Source organism: Garra rufa, chromosome 15 (genome assembly GCF_049309525.1).
Source record: "Garra rufa chromosome 15, GarRuf1.0, whole genome shotgun sequence".
In the NCBI taxonomy this organism is placed as follows: Eukaryota; Metazoa; Chordata; class Actinopteri; order Cypriniformes; family Cyprinidae; genus Garra; species Garra rufa.
In genome coordinates this window covers 37,465,074-37,486,593 of record NC_133375.1, presented here as the reverse complement: position 1 = coordinate 37,486,593, position 21,520 = coordinate 37,465,074, and the positions used below count along the sequence as shown (strand labels likewise).

Here is a 21,520-nt window from a genome sequence, read left to right as displayed (position 1 = left end):
ATTCAAAAGTTTACATCCCCTTCATTCTTAATACAGTGTTGTTACCTGAATGATCCACAGCTGTGTTTGTTTGTTTAGTGATAGTTGTTCATGAGTCCCTTGTTTGTCCTGAACAGTTAAACTGCCCGCTGTTCTTCTGCAAAATCCTTCAGGTCCCACAAATTCTTTGGTTTTACAGCATTTTTGTGTATTTGAACCCTTTCCAGCAATGCCTGCATGATTTTGAGATGCATCTTTTCACACTGAGGACAACTGAGAGACTCATATGCAACTATTACAGAAGGTTTAAGCACATACTGATGCTCCAGAAGGAAAAACAATGCATTAAGAGAATGCATTTAACTTTTGAACAGAATGGAGATGTGTACATTTTTCTTATTTTGCCTAAATATCATATTTTTTTATTTAGTACTGCCCTTCGGAAGCTACAGAAGATACATGTTTCCCAGAAGATAAAATAAGTAAAATTTACCCTAATCTTCAAATTCAAAAAGTTTTAACCCCCCGGCTACTAATGCATGTTGTTTCCTTCTGGAGCATCAGCGAGAGTTTGAATCTTCTGTAATAGTTGCATATGAGTCCCTCCGCTGTCGTCAGTGTAAAAAAAGATGGATCTCAGAATTATACTTTTCAGGACAAACAAGGGACCCATAAACAGCTATCACTAAACAAAATAACACTTCTGTGCATCATTCAGGTAACAACACAGTATTAAAAATGAATACTGTTTTGAACAGGGTCATTTTTATAAATTTAGCTATTATTTTCTCTTGCAGATTATATGTAAATATCTTTTATGTGAAATATCTTATTCAGGTCAGTACTAAATAAACAATAACATACATTTTGTAATAATTAACATTTTGCAGATTCTGAAAGGAGGGTGTAAACTTTTGACCTCAACTGTATATAGCACTTTTAACAATACATATTGTTTCAAAGCATGTTGAGATATGATATTTAGTATGTAGCAGTCGTAACTGTATATTTTCTTGTACTTTTCCAGTACAAATATCTAAATATCTTGTATCAAGATACATTTGCTTGAGAAGCAAAGTCACTTAGTCTTGTATTCTGAACAATGTATGAAGAATAAGTGAGGACAAGCGGATGTTTTAAAGCATCCAAGTGACTTATGTTTCTCCACAAACTGAACTTTGTTTAGAAATAGTCCAGTTTTGGAAAGGGAAGTGTGACCTTCACAAAGAGTTGGGACAAATGATGAATGAACCTTGACTTCTGTCCCTTTCCCCTCAGGGATCTGAACCCCCGCATCGGGGACATCCTGCAGAAACTGGCGCCTTTCCTGAAAATGTATGGCGAGTATGTGAAAAATTTTGACCGGGCCATGGAGCTGGTGAACACCTGGATGCAGCGCTCGTCTCAGTTCAAAGCCATCGTTCACAACATCCAGGTACTGCGAACTAAACGCTTTGTGCTAAGCTAACAATGCCCTGTAATAAGAAAAAATGTGTATTGTGCACAAATATCAGATGAAATACACTACTATTTTGCTATGATACAAGCAGGTTTTTGAGGAAAACATTCCAGGATTTTTCTCCATATAGTGGACTTCAGTGGGGATCAGTGCTTTGAAGGTCCAAATTGCAGTTTCAGTGCAGCTTCAAAGGGCTCTACATGATCCCAGCCCAGGAAAAAGGGTCTTATCTAGCAAAACAATCTGTCATTTTCTAAAAAAAAATAAATAAATTGCTCTGTAATGCACGTCTGCAACTTCACACATTACGTTAGTTCTTCATCTGTGTACTTTAGTTCAGAAAGTTTGGATAGGACATAAAAAATGTAATTTTCTCCTCTAACTTCAAACTTCAGACATTGGTGTTTTACCTTTTTTGGTAGAAGGCGTTTGACTTTCTTTGCACGTTCGCTTTGTAACACTGGGTCGGTACTTCCGTCTACATCACGCATGACCTTTTCCAATGTGATTACATAATGTGTGAAGTTGGGCTAGTGCAAAACGAGCATTTGTGGTTTAAAAGTATATAAATTTAATTTTTTTAAAGAAAATGGCCAATTGTTTTGCTAGGTAAGACTCTTATTCCTCGGCTGAGATTGTGTAGAGCCCTTTGAAGCTGCATTGAAACTGCTGGACCTTTTTCACTGAAGTCCTCTATATGGAGAAAAATCCTGCAATGTTTTTCTCAAAAACCTTAATTTCTTTACGACTGAAGAAAGAAAGACATGAACATCTTGGATGACATAGTGGTGAGTAAATTGTCAGGAAATATTTATTCTGCAAATGAACTAATCCTTTTTGTCTTGTTTCTGGAAACAAGTATATATGTGACCCTGGACCACAAAACCAGTCTTAAGTCGCTGGGGTATGTTTGTAGCAATAGCCAAAAATACATTGTATGGGTCAAAATTATTGATTTTTCTTTTATGCCAAAAATCATTAGGAAATTAAGTAAAGATCATGTTCCGTGAAGATTTTTTGTAAAATTCCTACTATAAATATATCAAAATGTAATTTTTGATTAGTAATATGCATTGTTAAGAACTTAATTTGAAGAACTTTAAAGGTGATTTTCTCAGCATTTTGATTTTTTTGCACCCTCAGATTCCAGATTTTCAAATAGTTGTATCTCGGCCAAATATTGTCCTATCCTAACAAACCATACATCAATAGAAAGCTTATTCATTGAGCTTTCATGTGATGTATACATCTCAGTTTTGTAAAATTTGACCTTATGACTGGTTTTGTGGTCCAGGGTCACATATAAAAATAAATCAGTTTAAGCTTAAAAAAAGAATAATATCTGGCAATGGGTTAAGAAAAATAAACTTAATTCAAAGTGAAAAGAAGAAAACTTTGTATCATGCATAAATATTGAAGGAAATATTAATAAGCACAATTCTTTTTAAAAGTAATTATAACTTTACACCATAATTGCAAATTGTCCTATAAAATATTGATGATGTAACGAGAATACAGTAATCATTAAAGTAATGGTGACTTAAATCTTCCATTTATTTATATATGCACTAAACAGAAATTACTTTAATTCAGCAAGGATGCATTAAATTGATCAAAACAGTAAAGGCATTTATAATGTTAAAAATATTTATTTTAAATAAATGCTGTTCTTTTGGACTTTCTGTTCATCAAAGATTCCTAAAAGAAAGTATCACAGTTTCCACAATAATATTAAGCAGCAAAAACTGGTTTCAACACTGATAACAATAAGAAATGTTTCTTGAGCAGCAAATCAGCATATTAGAATGATTTCTGAAGGATCATGTGACACTGAAGACTGGAGCAATGGTGCTGAAAATTCCGCTTTGCGTCACAGAAATAAATTACATTTTAAAATATATTCAAATTGAAAACAGTTATTTTAAATCATAGTAATATTTCTCAGTTTTACTGTATTTTTGATCAAATAAATGCAGCCTTGGTGAGCAGAAGAGCCTTTTTTAACAAAACATTATCTTGGCTACATCCACTATTTTATATGAAAAACTACTTAATTCACCACAATGAAAATTGCTATTTTCTTATTATTGAAGGATGCAAACAATGCTGCATTTGCTCGCGTTTATACAAATCTATATCAAAAAGTGAAAAAGCATAATAGGACCCCTTTATATACTACTAGTATTCTTGCAGCTCACTAGAGCATAATGCCAGATTTCAAGTGTAGACAATAATAGGAATAAAATTTCCTATAAAAATTTGAATTGTGATAACATCGAGGCATAAATCGTTTTCTATTACCATAAGATGTAAGTCAGATGTGGTAAGTGCTGATGAGCATCACACTTTTTCATCTGAAATGTGTGAAAATGAGAAAGTCTTCCCAACCCCTCTAACTGTTATAATGAGTGTTAATTACGTGCAACCCTGCATAATTCACACCCATGGATTGAACGAGCGGAGCGTGCGTTAGTCATACAGTAATCTCATCCACCAGGTGCACTCCACTAAATTCACCTTCACAGTCTGAGACAAGAGCGTCCGTGTTAAAAATAACGAGAGCGCTCCCACGGCTCAGCCATGATTGAGTGCGTCAGATGAAAGAGCGAGTCGCTGTGGGTGCGGGAGTGTTTTTGGGGAGTTGTAGGTTATGCTGAATACTAATGGCGCCCCAATCAGGCCTGGTGCGGCGCTTCAAACGTCTCTGGTTGCCACTGCGTGAAGAATACTAAGAGAAACACAAGGCCTGGTGCCTGAGATCACAGCACCGCTGTAAAGAGATCAGGCATGTCACGGGCTCCATCACGCAGGGGTTACACTACCAATGAATCATTTTGATTGTGCTTGTCCGTGTTTTGGGAGTTTGCCTTATTGTTAAAGACAACATGAAACAGCATTCATTCAACACGTTTAAGGTTTGCAACGTGATGTATTTCAGAGAGAAACTAAATATTCAGTGAATTTGATTGCATTGTGAAAAGTGAAATATTTTTTGAGCAAACCTATAATTTTGAGAAAAAATAACATATTCAAGTTTAGGATGAACCCTAGGAGCTAACTAGAACACCTTAGTAACATGCTGTTTAAAATATTAATACTTTAATAACATATATTATTACAATTGATTATATTACATGCTATAATATAATTAATATATTATTTTAAAATATATACTTAGTAATATGTGTAATATATAATCTATTTTAATATATAATATTTTAATGAAAGCTTAACTTTTTCACTGCTTTATATTACCCATGTATATAATATTTAGTTATAAAATTATATAGTATTTTATTAACATATATTATTAAAATATGTAATATGTAATGTATTTTAATATATAATATTTTAGTAAAAGCTTATTAAAGTATTTTTTTCTTATTACACATGTATATATGATTTCTTATAAAATTGTATATATGCAATATATTATAAATTATAATATAATTATTATGTTAAATTAATAATATAAATTTAGTAATATGCGTAAAATATTATGTATTTTGACATATAATATTTAACTTAAAGCTTTTTAAAGTCAAATATTTTTTCATTGTTTTATAATACCCAAGTATATATTAATTGTTATAAAATTATATATTTGAGTAACATATATATTACTAAAATATATAATATATATTATAATATATTAGTATTTTTAATTTTAATAACATACATTTAGTAATATGCGTAATATATATATATATATATATATATATATACATATATATATACATATATATATATTGTACTTTAATAAATAATATTTTAACGAAAGCTTATAAAATCATGCATTTTCCCATTGTTATATATTAATTAAGTATATATTGTTATAAAATTATGTAATATTTTAATAACATTGTTTAACATATTGTTAATATAATATTTTAATAAAAAAGTATTTTTTCATTGTTTTATATTACCCAAGTTTATATTAATTGTTATAAAATTATGTAATATTATTATTAAAATATGTTATATATTATAATACAATTAATTTATTAATTTATTAATATAAACGTAATAATATGCGTAATATCTATAGTATTTTAATATTGAATATTTTAATGAAAGCTTATAATGTATTTTATAATATAATTAATATATTATTTTAAAATATATTTACTTAGTAATATGTGTAATATATATAATGTATTTTAATATATAATATATAATTTTAGTTAAAGCTTATAAAAGCAAGTATTTTTTGTTGTTTTTTATTACCCAAATATATATTAATTGTTATAAAATTACATACAATTATTAAGGCTTTTTAATCTGTTTATATTACTGAAGTTGTATTAAAATATTATAAATTATTCAATTATATTAATAAAATATGAATACTTAATAACAATAGACGTATTGTAAATGTTTATACACACATACAATGTTTTTTTTGTCACTGAAGTATAAATTAAAATATTATAAAAAATATAGATATTTATATAAATTCATAAAATAATAATTTATAATAATTGTATATGTTTACACACACTTATAATAATGTATATTTTATAATATACATACTTAGTAATATATACTCATGTAATATGTATAATGTAAATCTTATAATGAATGTCTTATAATGTAAATATTATAATGAAAGCAAAAATAAAAAAGTATTTTTAAAAAATAAAAAAATATGTGCACCTAATTATTATTGAAGCATATATATATATATATGCTTCAATAATAATATTCATATATATAATTTATATAATTAGGTGCACAATAAATGTGTAAGTCAGTCTTATTTGATGTTGTCTTTAAGATGTCTGTATTTGCAATTATTCTTCATTGGTGTGTGGGAATGGATGGGTGCATGGTTTCATTTCGCTCACTGTATGATTTTGGGTGTGTTTTCCAGAAAGAGGAGATGTGTGGGAATCTCACCCTACAGCACCACATGTTGGAGCCTGTGCAGAGGATCCCTCGTTACGAGCTCCTGCTCAAAGACTATCTGCACCGCCTGCCAGAGGACGCGGACGACTTCAAAGACGCTCAGAGTGAGTGCAGAACGCCAGAACGCTGAAATGGGCCTTATCTCCTCCACTGACCACAGCGGCCCACTTTCTGTTTCATTTCAGCTATTCGTGCATGTGCCTGGAAATATTGCAGTGAAAAGATTCATGCAAGGTTAACAGTCCAAGATAAAAGGCAAAAATGACAAAAATGAATATCGAGTCCTTTATTCTTTACAGAATCTCTGGAGCTGATCGCCACAGCGGCGGAACATTCAAACGCTGCCATCAGGAAAATGGTGAGTGGAGCTTCAGATGAACCACACACACTCCATCTGGGGTGAAAACCAGCACTGCCACTTAACATCTCTTTGTAATTAAGCATGGTTGCCTCTTTAATGTGAGGTCTGTTCTGAAAGTCTCTCATTTGAATCTGTTAATTGCTCATGTTTTTATTTTCTACATTTTGAGACATGAGACACCTCCCTCCAAGCAGACCTGACCTAAAACAGACAACGTCAAATCTAACATTTTTATCACCAATTTAAAGGGGCTATATGTAACTTTTCCCAAAAATAAACGTAACAATAACCTTTTTATTTGACCATTTATGACTCAAACATCTCCTGATGAGCATACTGACACATTGTCAGCTCACAGTGGGTGCACCTATAAGCCTGTATCCTATTTTTCCTATTTTCTGTCGGGTCGGATTTTTCGCGCGCTGTCTGCGGATGTGACGTCAAGCGCGTTCATGTTAAACGTTTTAGATCGCTCTTGCCATCACCGCTAGTCCGCAATTAGCCTACAATATATGTATTTGACTGTTCTTACCTTTGTAAACATAATGTTGACTTCTTAGCAGCAGAGCGTGCGATGCAAAGCTAGCAGAAAGGAAGAGCAGTTCCGTTTTTTGGCCACAGGTGCCAGTCGCGAGTTCAAATTTCAGAAAGTTACATATAGCCCCTTTAAGTAATTAATTCGAATTATGTGCAAGTAATATTTTATTTTAAAATAGGCACACATTCACTCTTATTTGTATCAGTGTTGTTTTCGTCAACGATGACGATGATGAAATCATTTCGTTGACGCCACTTTTTTCCATGACGAAAACGAGACGATGACGAGATAAAAATGGCTCGGTGATGACTAAAACATGACGAGACGTGTGTGAGTTTTCGTTGACGAGACGAGAATAGACGAAAATGTTAGTGGGTGGTCCGTCAGACGTTTAAAATGCATGACATTTCTGCTTATTGTGCATGCCAATTAAAACCGAAAAAAGTACCTGCCGCTATGGCAAGCCGTTTTAGCATTAAATACTCTTTGCTATACTAGCATGGCAAGCCGTTTTAGCATTCCATCCTTGTTTGTCTTTTATGTTCTAAAACATTCCTTCATTATTGTAATTATTGGTGAAAATAGTCGATCCGGAAGCTCACATTGTGTTGAACTATAGATCTGCTATTTTCACAACTTATAAGTGACACTACCCAACAGCAAAATACTTACTGACCTACATTAATTTGTTAAAAGACTACTTTTTCCCCTTTTTTTGACTAAAACTAGACTAAAACCTTTTTGACTTTTCGTCGACTAAAACTAGACTAAAACCTTCTTGACTTTTCGTCGACTAAAATTGGACTAAAACTGTCACATATAGAAGTGACTAAAATTTGACTAAAACTAATAACCATTTTAGTCCAAAAGACTAAGACTAAGACTAAATCTAAGATGGTTGTCAAAAACAACACTGATTTGTATGCATAATATTTCAAAAGCACATTGTTTCACGTCCAATTCATTTATTAATGACAAGTATTGTAATTCCGTAAATGATACCATATTTTCAATTCAGTATGACAAAATAGTAGTTTTGCCTAGTATTTATTATAATACTTTATTATATTTATTTATTATAATTTTTTTTACTTTAATATATACTTTATATATATATATATATATATATATATATATATATATACACACACACACACACACACTAAAATATTACTGAAGTATAGTAATATGTAAATTAAAAAAATTAAGTATAAATTTAATTATTATATATATATATATATATATATATATATATATATATATACATACTATAATATTACTAAAGTATAGTAATATGTATATTTTAAGGAAAGTTTTTTAATTTTATATTTTTATATTTCAATTTTAGATAGATATACAGAAGTATAAATTAAAATATTATTTCAAAACATATTATAGTATTACAAAACATATATATGAATTATGAACAATTTTTAAGAGTATTTTTTATATTACTAACATGCATAATATATATATACACACTCAAAAGTATATATATATATATATATATATATATATATATATATATATATATATATGTTGATAAATTGTTTATTTATATTTATATATGTGACCCTGGACCACAAAACCAGTCATAAGGTTAAATTTTACAAAACTGAGATATATACATCATATGAAAGCTCAATAAATAAGCTTTCTATTGATGTATGGTTTGTTAGGATAGGACAATATTTGTCTGAGATACAACTATTTGAAAATCTGGAATCTGAGGGTGCAAAAAAATCTAAATATTGAGAAAATCACCTTTAAAGTTGTCCAAATTAAGTTCTTAACACTGCATATTACTAATCAAAAATTACATTTTGATATGTTTATAGTAGGAATTTTACAAAAAATCTTCATGGACCATGATCTTTACTTAATTTCCTAATGATTTTTGGCATAAAAGAAAAATCAATAATTTTGACCCATGCAGTGTATTTTTGGCTATTGCTACAAATATACCCCAGCGACTTAAGACTGGTTTTGTGGTCCAGGGTCACATATGTGTGTGTAATTTAGTTTTAAAGTATAATGTTACAAAAGTAATATTAAAATATAAACATTAAAATATAAATATTACTTTAGTAATATGAATATTTAAAAAAAAAAGTTTTTATATTTTATGTACATTATATATATATATGTACATAAAATATAAAAACTTTTTTTAAAAATCTGGTGTAAAATATGACAAAACATCATATACACTCTTCATATACAAACATCATATATATATATATATATATATATATATATGTAACTTTTATAAAGTATTTTTTAATGTTGTAAAAGTTATATATATATATATATATATGTGTGTGTGTGTGTGTGTGTGTGTGTGTGTGTGGGTGGGTGTGTGTGTAATAATTTGCTTTATAATAGTAACTAAATTGTACTACGTTTTTATTTAAAAAATTTTAAAATATTACTATAGATAGATAGATATTGGTGGGGAAATTTGGCCATTACTTGAATGAAATGACAAATCTTTCTACAAAGTGTAAATGTTTTGTTTCTCAGGAGCGCATGAGAAAGCTGCTGAAAGTGTACGAGTTGCTCGGTGGAGAAGAGGACATAGTTAACCCGACTAATGAGCTCATTAAAGAAGGACACATTCTGAAACTGTCAGCTAAAAACGGGACATCACAGGATAGATACCTCATTCTGGTAAGTCAAAGACAGACACAAATTACATAAATCATTTCTCAAAATGCTTTTTCTTTGTAAAACTGTTGGTCAACCATGCATGTTTAACTTTGTTGGTTTCTCTGAAGTTCAATGATAGGTTGTTGTACTGCGTTCCCAAACTGAGGCTGATCGGACAGAAGTTTGGAGTGCGAGCACGGATTGATGTGGACGGCATGGAGGTTTGGCATATTTTTATCTTGTTTATAGTCTAAAACTCTGTAAAAAAATAAATCTGCTGATATCAAATGCCTGATTTACTCTGCATTGCTTCACAGCTAAAGGAAACCAGCAGCATGAACGTACCACGAACATTTCTGGTGTCGGGAAAACAACGTTCGCTAGAACTGCAAGCAAGGTAAGGCTGAGGGAATGTGCTTCATCTGCTTTAAAAATAAAATCTGAGGTTGATTGACAACCACAGAAATGTTGTCCGAGCTTTTGGGCATTTGGAGAAAAAACCCTAAGATAAGCATATCAGCCACTGAAAAACAAAAGAAATATGTGCGGCTTTTGGCATTTTTTAAATGTTTACGGTTTTCATTTTCACCAGGACGGAAGAGGAGAAGAGAGATTGGATTCAGGTGAGTTTTTCTTCTTCATATCACAGATTCTCATATCCCTCGACTATAATACTCTTGCTTACATTGTTTTCATTTTTTGTTCACTTTCTCACAGGCGATCCAGGCCACTATACAGAGACATGAACAGACGCTGGAGACTTTCCGAATGCTCAACTGCTCATTTCGGGAGGAGGACTTCACTCCTCCAAACTCTCCGGTTAGCTTTTAGTGTTATTAATTAAAGCTAAAATTAAAATATTAAAATATTTTGTATTAATTAAAATATAGTTACAATAATAACATTTATTTTTATATTTATATTAGAAATGTTGCATTGGCAAACAAGTGAAATAGATTATAGTACTAAAATTACTAAAACTGAAATAAAATAAATTAAAATACATAACAAAATGACTAAAGCTAAAATGAAAACTGAAAACATACAAAAAATGCTACTTCAAAATATTGATAAATACTGTAATAGTATATAAATATTGCTAAAATAACACTAATCTCATACCCAGACCTCATTCAGATTTTTTATGGTCGAAAAAAAATGTAGTCTCTATTTTTGAACTTTTTGAACCAAATAAGTAAATACAATTATGTATTTTAAAATATAATACATTGATAATTATTATACTTGTTATAAAATGAGTAAATAATATAGTAAACACTACCAGTCAAACGTTTTTGAACAGTAAGATTTTTAATGTTTTTTAAAGAAGTCTCTTCTGCTCACCAAGCCTGCATTTATTTGATCCAGAGTACAACAAACACTGTCAAATATGTTAATATTTTTACTATTTAAAATAACTGTTTTCTATTTGAATTTATTTTAAAATGTAATTTATTCCTGTGATTTCAAAGCTGAATTTTTAGCATCATTACTTGTCACATGATCCTTCAGAAATCATTCTAATATTCTGATTTTCTGCTCAAAAACATGTATTATGTTGAAAGCAGCTGAGTAGAATTTAAGTTTTTTATGTTCATTTGATGAATAGAAAGTTCAGAAGAACAGCATTAATCTGAAATAGAAATATTTAGTAACATTATAAATGTCTTTATCAGTTCATCCTTGCTAAATAAAATGATTAATTTCTATATTTCTTTCCTACAAAAAAAATTTACTGACTCCAAGCTTTTTAATGGTATAGTGTATAATGTTACAAAAGCATTAACACTTTTACTGTTCAAACACTTTTGACTGGTAGTGTAGTTTTAAAATTTAATTTTTTATTTATTTTTTATTTTTTATGCTTTCTAAACACTGGTTCTAGATCATGACATTAATCAAATCAAAGAAAGATTTCAGCTTTATGTAAATGATGTATTATGTAAATTTTAAAGTATTTTCCAAAAATATTTTACACATATTTATAGTAGTTTTCCACAGTATAAATGAGTCTACACACATGTAAATACATAAATCGCCATATTTGGGGTTCATTTTAGCATCAACATTTTTGAAAAACCCTGATTTATATGAATAAACACTAAATATGTTGGCCGCAAAAAGTCTTTTGATACTCAAGCCATACTTAAAAATGTATGAATGTCATTGCATTAGTTAACAAAATATCAACCCAAGTGGCATTTATTTTAAATCACATCAACACCTTTAATAATAACTCGTATAATAACTTGCTCTAATGCAGTGACATTTCAACCCGCATTTTAAGTGTGGGTTAAATTTCTGAAAACATTTTGTGACCACTGCGATATTCTCTGACCGCTCTTTTGTTTTCAGAATTGCACAGAGCTTGGAAAGCGAGCGCCCACTCCAATCAGAGAGAAAGAGGTCACGCTGTGCATGAAGTGTCAGGAGCCCTTCAACTCTATTACCAAAAGACGGCATCACTGCAAAGCCTGCGGACATGTATGTTACACCATAACTGCCTTACTCAACATCCACCTTGGCGCAGTGGGCTAACGTGAGTCTTCTTGATTTCAGGTGGTGTGTGGAAAGTGTTCGGAATTCCGTGCCCGTCTGTTGTACGATAACAACCGAGCCAACCGCGTGTGTATAGACTGTTACACCACACTAGTGGGAGTGCCGCCCTCTCCGGCCAGTCTGAGCAGCAGCACACAGAGACGCCGCTCCATTCTAGAGGTTTGATGGCAGATTTAAATTTGACATCTGGCAACCCAAAGCATGAAAGCTAGTCGTCAATATATATTTTCTATCTTGTTCTGCAGAAACAGGCCTCAGTTGCAGCTGAGAATAGCGTGTTGTGTAGTTTCCTGCATCATATGGAGAAGGGAAGTGGACGTGGATGGCAGAAGGCCTGGTTTGTCATTCCTGACAATGAACCACTGGTGCTGTATATCTATGGTGCTCCGCAGGTAAGACAATCAGATGGGGCTGAAACAACTAATCCACAGCTTTATACATGATAGTACAGTGTTAGTACGTAAATGAGTGTTATAGCAGAATAGGGATGTGATTTCATATTTTGAGTTTCTGAATTTTTGACAAATTTGAGTGCATGTGCATCACTATGATACCATTTACACCTGGTATCAATATCTGTTTTGGGCTTCAGGCTCTCCGGATGCACTCAACTCACCTGTCAATCAAGCATTGTGTTATTTCAAGTGGCTTTAAAAGAAATTACCTGTATGGTTATCAAAAAGCCCAAATATTAATACTACTGTTCAATAGTTGGGGTTTTATTGAGCATAAATGCATTCAACTGATCACAAGTTACAGTAAAGACATTTATAATGTTATAAAAGATTTCTATTTTGAAATAAATGCTGTTCTTTTGAGGTTTTTATTTGTCAGAGAGTCCTAAAATATCTATCAGACTTTCCACAAAAATATGAACTGTTTTTAACATTGATGATAATAATAAAACATGCTTCTTGAGCAGCAAATCAGCATATTAGGCTGATTTTTTAAGGATCATGTGACACTGAAGACTGGAGATAGTTGTTCATGAGTCTCTTGTTTGTCCTGTACAGTTACACCGCTTGCTGTTTTTAAAAAAATCCTTCAGGTCCCACAAATTCTTTGGTTTTCCAGCATTTTTGTGACCGGACAATGATGACTGTATGATTTTGAGATCCATCTTTTCACACTGAGGACAACTGAGGGACTCGTATGCAACTATTACAGAAATTTTTAAACGCTCACTGATGCTCCAGAAGGATACACAATGCATTAACTTTTTAGATTAGGGTAAATTTAACTTATTTTGTCTTGTGGAAAACATGTAAGTATCTTCTGTAGCCTCTGAAGGGCAGTACTAAAAGAAAAAAATATGATATTTAGGCAAAATAAGAAAAAAGTACACATCTCCATTCTGTTCAAAAGTTTTCACCCTCCAGCTCTTAATGCATCGTGTTTCCTTCTGAAGTATCCGTGAGTGTTTGAACCTGCTGTAATAGTTGCATATGAGTCTCTCAGTTGAATCTCAGCATCATACAGCCATTGTTGGAAAGGGCTCAAATACACGAAAATTGTGGAAAACCAAAGCATTTGTGGGACCTGAAGGATTTTTTTTTTTTTGAAGAACAGCAAACAAAGGACTCATGAACAACTATCACTAAACAAACAATAAACACAGCTGTAGATCATTCAGGTAAGAACACAGTATTAAGAATCAAAGGGATGTACACTTTTGAACAGGGGCATTTTTATAAATTCAACTATTATTTTCTCTTGGACTATATGTAAACATCTTTTATGTTCAATATCTTATTCAGGTCAGTACTAAATAAACAATAACATGCATTTTGTATGATCCCTCTTATTTTTGTAATGCAATTAACATTTTGCAGATATTGAAAGGGGGTTGTAAACTTTTGACCACAACTGTATAATCAAACTATTTTACCAATAATATTTTACAGATATTTATAGCGTTTTCCACAAATATACAGCATTTATATTTCACAGTTTCTAAAGGATCACCATATTTGGGGATCTGTGGCATCAAAATGTTTAAAAACCCTAATCTATATAAACAAACAATTAATATAGTGGCCCCGAAAAATCTTTTGATGCTCAAGCCACACTTAAAAATGTATGAATGTCATTGCATTAGTTAGCAAAATATCAAACCTCATTACTTTTCAAAGCAAACACTTTTAATGATGACTTGCTCTAACACAATGACATTTTAATTATGCTGAAACATTTTATTTTAAAAATATTCAAATAAAAAACAATTCTTTTAAATTGTAATAATGCAGCCTTGGTGAGCAGAAGAGACTTCTGAACAGATTTTGAACAGGAATGCCTTAAATCGACATAAAAAATGGTCACACATGCTTACAAGAGATGCATTTGGCATGCTTGTTACTACCAGGAGTCATGTGATCGAACAGATGTTAACACCAGGTGTAAACAAGGCCTCAGTGTTCATTCCATGACTAATGCGGTTCACAGTGGTCAGTTAATGGCTAACCATTGAAGTATTGATCTGTTCTTGTCTTTCTCTCTCCAGGATGTCAAAGCCCAGCGCAGTATTCCCCTCATTGGCTTTGAGGTTTCTCTACCCGAATCCAGTGACCGCCTAGAACGTCGCAACGCCTTCAAAATGAGCCAGAGTCACTTGACCGTTTACTTCAGTGCCGACTGTGAGGAACTGCAGCGACGCTGGATGGAGGTCTTATCGAGAGCCGGCAGGGGTGAGGAGCTGCAGTCAAACGGTCCGATATCCGAGGCCCTAGAGGAAGAAGCAGAGGAGCCAGTAACTACGGGAGAAAGCACATGATTGGCTGAAAAATACAATATCGTTTTGCACACACAAACTGTACAAATGTGACCACAGCGACAGGATATAATAGACGAAAACACACACACTTATACCTTCTCTCTTACACACATCTGTATTAATTGTCAGTTGTAAATTGCATGAAATATCTACAGGTACGTTTCTCTGTGTATTGCTCATCTTGTGTGAGTGACCAGTGTTTGGAACAATCTGACAAAAGCGTGCACACTTTAAAGACGACGCAGTTTCTATGTTAAATCGACTGTTTCTGCCAAATCTGGAAGTGTTGTGGTTTCTCGACTGAGGCTATGGTTTAGCAAAGATGAGATGATTTTACGGTTTGTTGGCTGTGCGTGAATGTTAGGCCTGGTTTTGTGAAAAGTTTAGGCGACCTAAAGAATCTGGAAGCTGGAAGGAATGATTTTGTTGATTTCAAATCGGCAAATATCAGTCAACTATGAATCCTGCCAATAGTAATGGCAGTAATCCGCTTGGTAAGAGGATCAAATCCTGGATTTCACATTTCGATTACATGTTAAACATCGGCTATTGCATTCAGTAGTGAATTGTGACAGGATTGGCCACATGAACTGTTGTTCAGCTATGCAAGCCTGTGTTTATCCCAGAAACATAGTGTACATGTGTGGTAATCGGGAACTGCTGGAACATTGCAGGAATATTTATTAAGCGGGTTTTAACCACTCACAACCAACAGAAATATGTGCTTCCTGTTGACTCCAAGGCCCTTCAGCTCAGAAAACACCAACTAATTTACTCTGCCACCTAGTGGACGCTCATCATAGTGTCCACTAGGAGTGAATGTCAGGGAAATTGTCAAGAACCTAAATTTAAAGTGACCCTGAACCACAAAACCAGTCTTAAGTAGCAGGGGTATATATGTAGCCAAAAATACATTGTATGGGTCAAAATTAAAGATTTTTCTTTTATGCCAAAAATCATTAGGATATTAAGATCATGTTCCTTGAAAATATTTTGTGAATTTCCTGCTGTAAATATTTTAAAACTTAATTTTTGATTAGTAATATGCATTGAACCTCATTTGGCAATTTTTTTCAATATTTAGATTTTTTTTTGCACCCTCAGATTCCAGATTTTCAAATATTGTCCTATCCTAACAAACCTTACAACAATGGAAAGCTTTCAGATGATATATCAATCTCAATTTCAAAAAATGTACCTTTATGACTGGTTTTGTGGTCCAGGGTCACATATCAAATAAGAAACTTAAGTAAATGAAGCTTGTTTTAATGACTATTAAGATTTTGTTATACTGTGGCATTGTTTAACTTAAAAATCTAATTATTGTAATAACTTAAATAAATTATATATTTTTTAAATATTTATAGTGTAGTATGTTGTACTGCCTTTAATTTATGCCTATTTAAATAAAAAAAAAGTTACAGCAATGGGAATCTGATCAGAACTATTAAGAATAATAGGAACAAAATATCTTGTTTTTAAATTAAAATAATACGTCACAATGTAAAAACTAAAAACTTAATGGTCCTATAAACAAGCTTTTTTATTTTAAACAAAACTAAATTTCTTCTTTATTTTGGGGGTGAAATATGAACCTAGTTTCTGCCATGGGATAAAAAAAAAGCTAATTTTGACTTTATATCTCACAATTCAGACTTTTGACTGTATATACACTTAGAATTGCAAGATTTTAATAGAATTCACCATATTAATGTACAATATCAATAATATGAATTCACAATTCTAATAAAAAAAGACAGAATTGTGAAATGGAAACTCACAATTGCAAAAAAAAGTTAGACTTATGAGAATTTTTTAATTTTATTTCATGGTGGAGACCCCCCAAAAAATCATGATTGCGAGATGTAAACTCCAAATTTAGACAAAAAGGTCTGAATTTTAAGACATTAATTAAGAATTCTGAAAAAAAAATCTTGCAAATATGACAATGTAATTGTTTCCCCTCAGAATTGTGAGAAACACAGACCGAATTGTGAGAACTCAGAACTATGAGGGAAAAAAAATAATAATAATTTCATTCTGTGGCAGAAACAGGCTTCCATTAAAATGTGACCTAGACATGTTTTTGTGAGATTCACACCTACGACTGTCCCTTTTGCTCAAACTGTAGGGAAAAACAATTTTGAGGAGGCAAACGTGTGTAACGGGAACGTTTCAATCAAAGGAACTGACAGAGCTCTCCCTACAGGATAACATTTTATCCTGTATTATCCTGTGTGCGTGAGTGATTTTATGAATGCGGGGGTGTTGTGGCATTTGATAAGACTGCAGATAGATAATATGAAGATTTTAGGTCATGAGGGCGTGTTTGAATCGGGCTAGTTTTTATCATTGTTAACTCAATGATATCCCCGCCTTACTTAGAGGGTTTTTGATAAATATAGAATATATATATAAAAAAAAGGGTAACAGTTTTGATGAGGATATCAAACGTTTTCAACCGTGTCGTATTTGTGTATGAAAAGTGCAGAAGATTATAGGACGAATTAATTTGTAAATATAACTTATTCCTCAGAGCCCAGTTTTGTGGGTTAGGTATTGTCAATGAGCTTCGATGTTTGTTACGTGCCGTTTTAAATGGACTTCTGAGCATTGTGGTAAATTCCAGGCCAGGAAAAGCTTAGGATACGTTCTCTCGTTTCACCACCTTTTTCCAGAAATAGATATTCAGTGTTTTTAGCTTTCTTTTCATTTCCTCTTTTGAATCCAGTTTCCAAAATATGTATTTGCCAATGTGAACAGCCTGATGACTCATTGAGAACTGCTTTAACTTTTTTGTGTTTGATATTGCTTTACTTCTTCGTCAAAGACATCGCTCGAGTACGTAAAGGTGAATCAGTCAATGTGTTTTCCCGGTTCGCCAGCCTGTCAGAGGTTTTTGGACTGTTGATGGCAGCGTATGTTCACTTCCATGTTTACAACTTGTACTGGTCATTCCCAGATCCTCAGTTGAGCCTGCCCGTCATTCACGCTTACACACACATTCATCTTCCTGCTTCTCTCAGTATTATTGTTTTTGATATCCTGCCTTACTGATATTTTGCAACCTTGTGCTTATCTACACATTGCTTTTTGCCAAAGTATACTGCAGAAAATGTCTATTAGAAATGTTTTTGTCACAGTTTACCTTTCTTTTTTTTTTGTTTAATACCAATATTTATTGTCTTTTTTACTTTTTGAAGTAATTGTAGTAAAGGTAGTCAACTCTGCAATGAACCAAAAGATGAACACTACCAAAATACAAAGAAAAAACACTATACGTTAACATTTGGGAGAATATGTGACCCTGGACCACAAAATTTATATGTATGTTTGTAGCAATAGCCAACAATACTTTGTATGGGTCAAAATGATCAATTTTTTTAATGCCAAAAATCATTAGGATATTAAGGTCATGTTCCATGAAGATATTTTGTGGATTTCCAACCGTAAATATATCAAAAGGTAATTTTTGATTAGTAATATGCACTTCATCAACTTTAAACTTTAAAGAACTTTAAAGGCAATTTTCTCAGTATTATGAATTTTTCGCACCCTCAGATTCCAGATTTTCAAATAGTTGTATATCAGATGATATATAAATCTCAATTTCCAAAAAATTGACCCTTATGATTGGTTTTGTGGTCCAGGGTCACATGTAAGTAATTGTTTCTGTGCTCTAAGTATGTTTTAGTCCCACAATAATTGGATTTTAATAGACTAAATTAGATTTTTAGTATTTTACTAATCTGTTATTACGCAAAATGTATTTGTAAACTTTTTTTAAGGGATATCATTTTCTGAAATCTCATAAAAAACATTCTTCAGAGAAGATGCAGATGAAATACACTGTAGTTAGCAAGGATATCTGAACAATTGTGCATTTTTTAAGCAAAACTATCAGAACAATCTGACATTAAGTGTCATATACAAAAACAGAGGTGCTATTTTATTGTGTGATCAAGGGAACAGCTTTGTGTTTATAAAATATATGATCAGGAATTCGGTTTTCCTGCATATGGACGAGCTATAAAATAAAGTTTCTAGTCTTTAATATGGAGTAGTAACACAATGGTACTTCACAATGAGTTATTGTGTGTGTGGCAAGGATCAGAAATGCTCTTTTGGGAGAAACCATTGCATCTCTGTCATGCAGAACAGAGAATTAAATGTTACATTGTATATATTGTATATGCTCAGATCTGCATTACCAAATAGCACAGTCTGATGATGATACACCTGGATTTTTGCCTTGAGCGTTCTAATCTTGTTCATTTTATAACCTAGTTCTATTGCACCAAATTCCGTTTTGCCATGAGGATGGTTACTTTGTTACACACCGGACTTTTAAACCCTATTTATTATAAACCAGCATTCGCTAACGCAGATATGTCGAGGCATGGACGGCTGTTTTGCTCATAGATGTTAATGATTACCTGTCTAGAGAGACGATCTACCATTCCTTCTTCTCTGCTCTCTGGCATCATCACAGCATGCCAAACTCGAGGTATTGGAATGAGCGCCTCCTGACCTGCTTCTGTCATTTTTTTGCTGACTCTTCATGTGTTGTACGTCTGAAACAAATCAGCAGAGAGGGATTTGTAAAACATTGCCAGATAGGCCTATAGCTGATCTTCTCAAGGAGAGTTCACATGTGGTATTTTGCTCAGAAACACTCTGTCAGACAAGCAAGAAATGGCTGCGTTGTGAGCTTTGATTTGTTTTTTTCAAGCCTATTAGCCAAACCATCACACTATATGGCACAAGTATACATGCTATTGTTTTCCCTCATGAAACCTGGTTTATTGTACACTTATTGGGTATTACTGTTATTTCAAGTACTATTATAATTATTATTGTTGATTAAATTAGTGGCAGGCCACTGGGTACCATTGTATGTTAATATCCCAATGAAATCTGTGCAAGATCATGAAAACGTTTATGAAATAAAGTAATAAAAGAACAAAAAGAGTGTCTTGTTCATTTCTTTTAGCAAAATAATGTGTGATACAGTAGTTTTAATATCTTACAAGTGTGTATGTGTGTATATATATATATATATTATATTTTAAAAATGTACCCTATTGTGCCAGAAACACATAGACTACCAGTCAAAAGTTTTTGAACAGTAAGATTTTTTGTTTTTTTTCAAGTCTCTTCTACTCACCAAGCCTGTATTTATTTGATTCAAAGTACAGCAAAAACAGTATAATTTTTAAATATTTTTACTATTTAAAATGTAATTTATTCCTGTGATTTCAAAGCTGATTTTTTTTGCATCATTACTCCAGTCACATGATTCTTCAGAAATCTTTCTAATATTCTGATTTGCTGCTTAAAAAATATGTATAAATATTATGTTGAAAACAGCTGAGTAAATTTTTTTCAGGTTTCTTTGATGAAGCATTCATCTGAAATAAAAATCTTTTAACATTATAAATATCTTTATCATCACTTTGATCAATTTAAAGCATCCTTTCTAAATAAAAGCATTAATTCCAATAATTTCTTTCCCAAAATAAATAAATTACTGACTCCAAGCTTTTGAATGGTATAATCTATAATTTTACAAAAGCTTTTTATTACAGTTAAATGCTGATCTTTAAATCTTTCTATTCATCAAAGAATCCTGAAAAAAACATATAGCTACTTAAGTGTTTTAAATAATGGTTCTTGAGCAGAAAATCAGCATATTAGAATGATTTCTAAAGAATCATGTGACACTGAAGACTGGAGCAATGATGCTGAAAATGTAGCTTTGATCACAGGAATAAATCACTTTTTAACATATATTCAAATAAAAAGCAGTTATTTTAAATAGCAAAAATATTTCACAATATTACTGCTGTTACTTTGCTGTACTTTGGATCAAATAAACGCAGGCTTTGTGAGCAGAAGAGACTTAAAAAAAACATTAAAAATCTTACTGTTCAAAAACTTTTGACTGGTAGTGTACATATGCATAGGCTATAAAAAATGATAACGCTTAAACGAATTAAATATTTTAAATACACAAATAAAATGCCATATTATAAGCTATTATTTTAATGTTATTATTTCTTCAGTTGATTATTGCAGCAGGACACAGATGTTCATCACCTAAAACTAAAGGATGACGAAATAGTTCGTAATGTTATATCAAAGGCTGACCTAATGTTTGAAGTAAACAAGTTCTCTATCGGTCGTCTATTGGCTAATCGCAGCGAAGCCCCGCCCATGCCGCACAGCTATTGGTCCGCTCGCCTGTCCGTCCAAACTCGGCTGATCATGGAGCGTCACAGTGGGGTTTTCCAGTCA

General features: G+C 32.1%; 1 protein-coding gene across 1 annotated transcript in view; it reads left to right on the top strand.

Moving 5' to 3' along the window:
- Window positions 1–19,666, top strand: part of fgd1 (FYVE, RhoGEF and PH domain containing 1) — a 28,113-nt gene extending 8,447 nt beyond the window's left edge. The window contains exons 3-14 of the mRNA XM_073818869.1: window positions 1,258–1,414; window positions 6,312–6,450; window positions 6,646–6,704; window positions 9,769–9,915; window positions 10,023–10,115; window positions 10,212–10,291; window positions 10,487–10,517; window positions 10,612–10,713; window positions 12,250–12,378; window positions 12,454–12,612; window positions 12,699–12,845; window positions 14,954–19,666. Of these exons, the coding sequence (XP_073674970.1) occupies window positions 1,258–1,414; window positions 6,312–6,450; window positions 6,646–6,704; window positions 9,769–9,915; window positions 10,023–10,115; window positions 10,212–10,291; window positions 10,487–10,517; window positions 10,612–10,713; window positions 12,250–12,378; window positions 12,454–12,612; window positions 12,699–12,845; window positions 14,954–15,223 (1,513 nt within the window). The 3' untranslated portion in view covers window positions 15,224–19,666. The remainder of the gene's footprint in view (window positions 1–1,257; window positions 1,415–6,311; window positions 6,451–6,645; window positions 6,705–9,768; window positions 9,916–10,022; window positions 10,116–10,211; window positions 10,292–10,486; window positions 10,518–10,611; window positions 10,714–12,249; window positions 12,379–12,453; window positions 12,613–12,698; window positions 12,846–14,953) is intronic.
- Window positions 19,667–21,520: the final 1,854 nt, after the last annotated feature.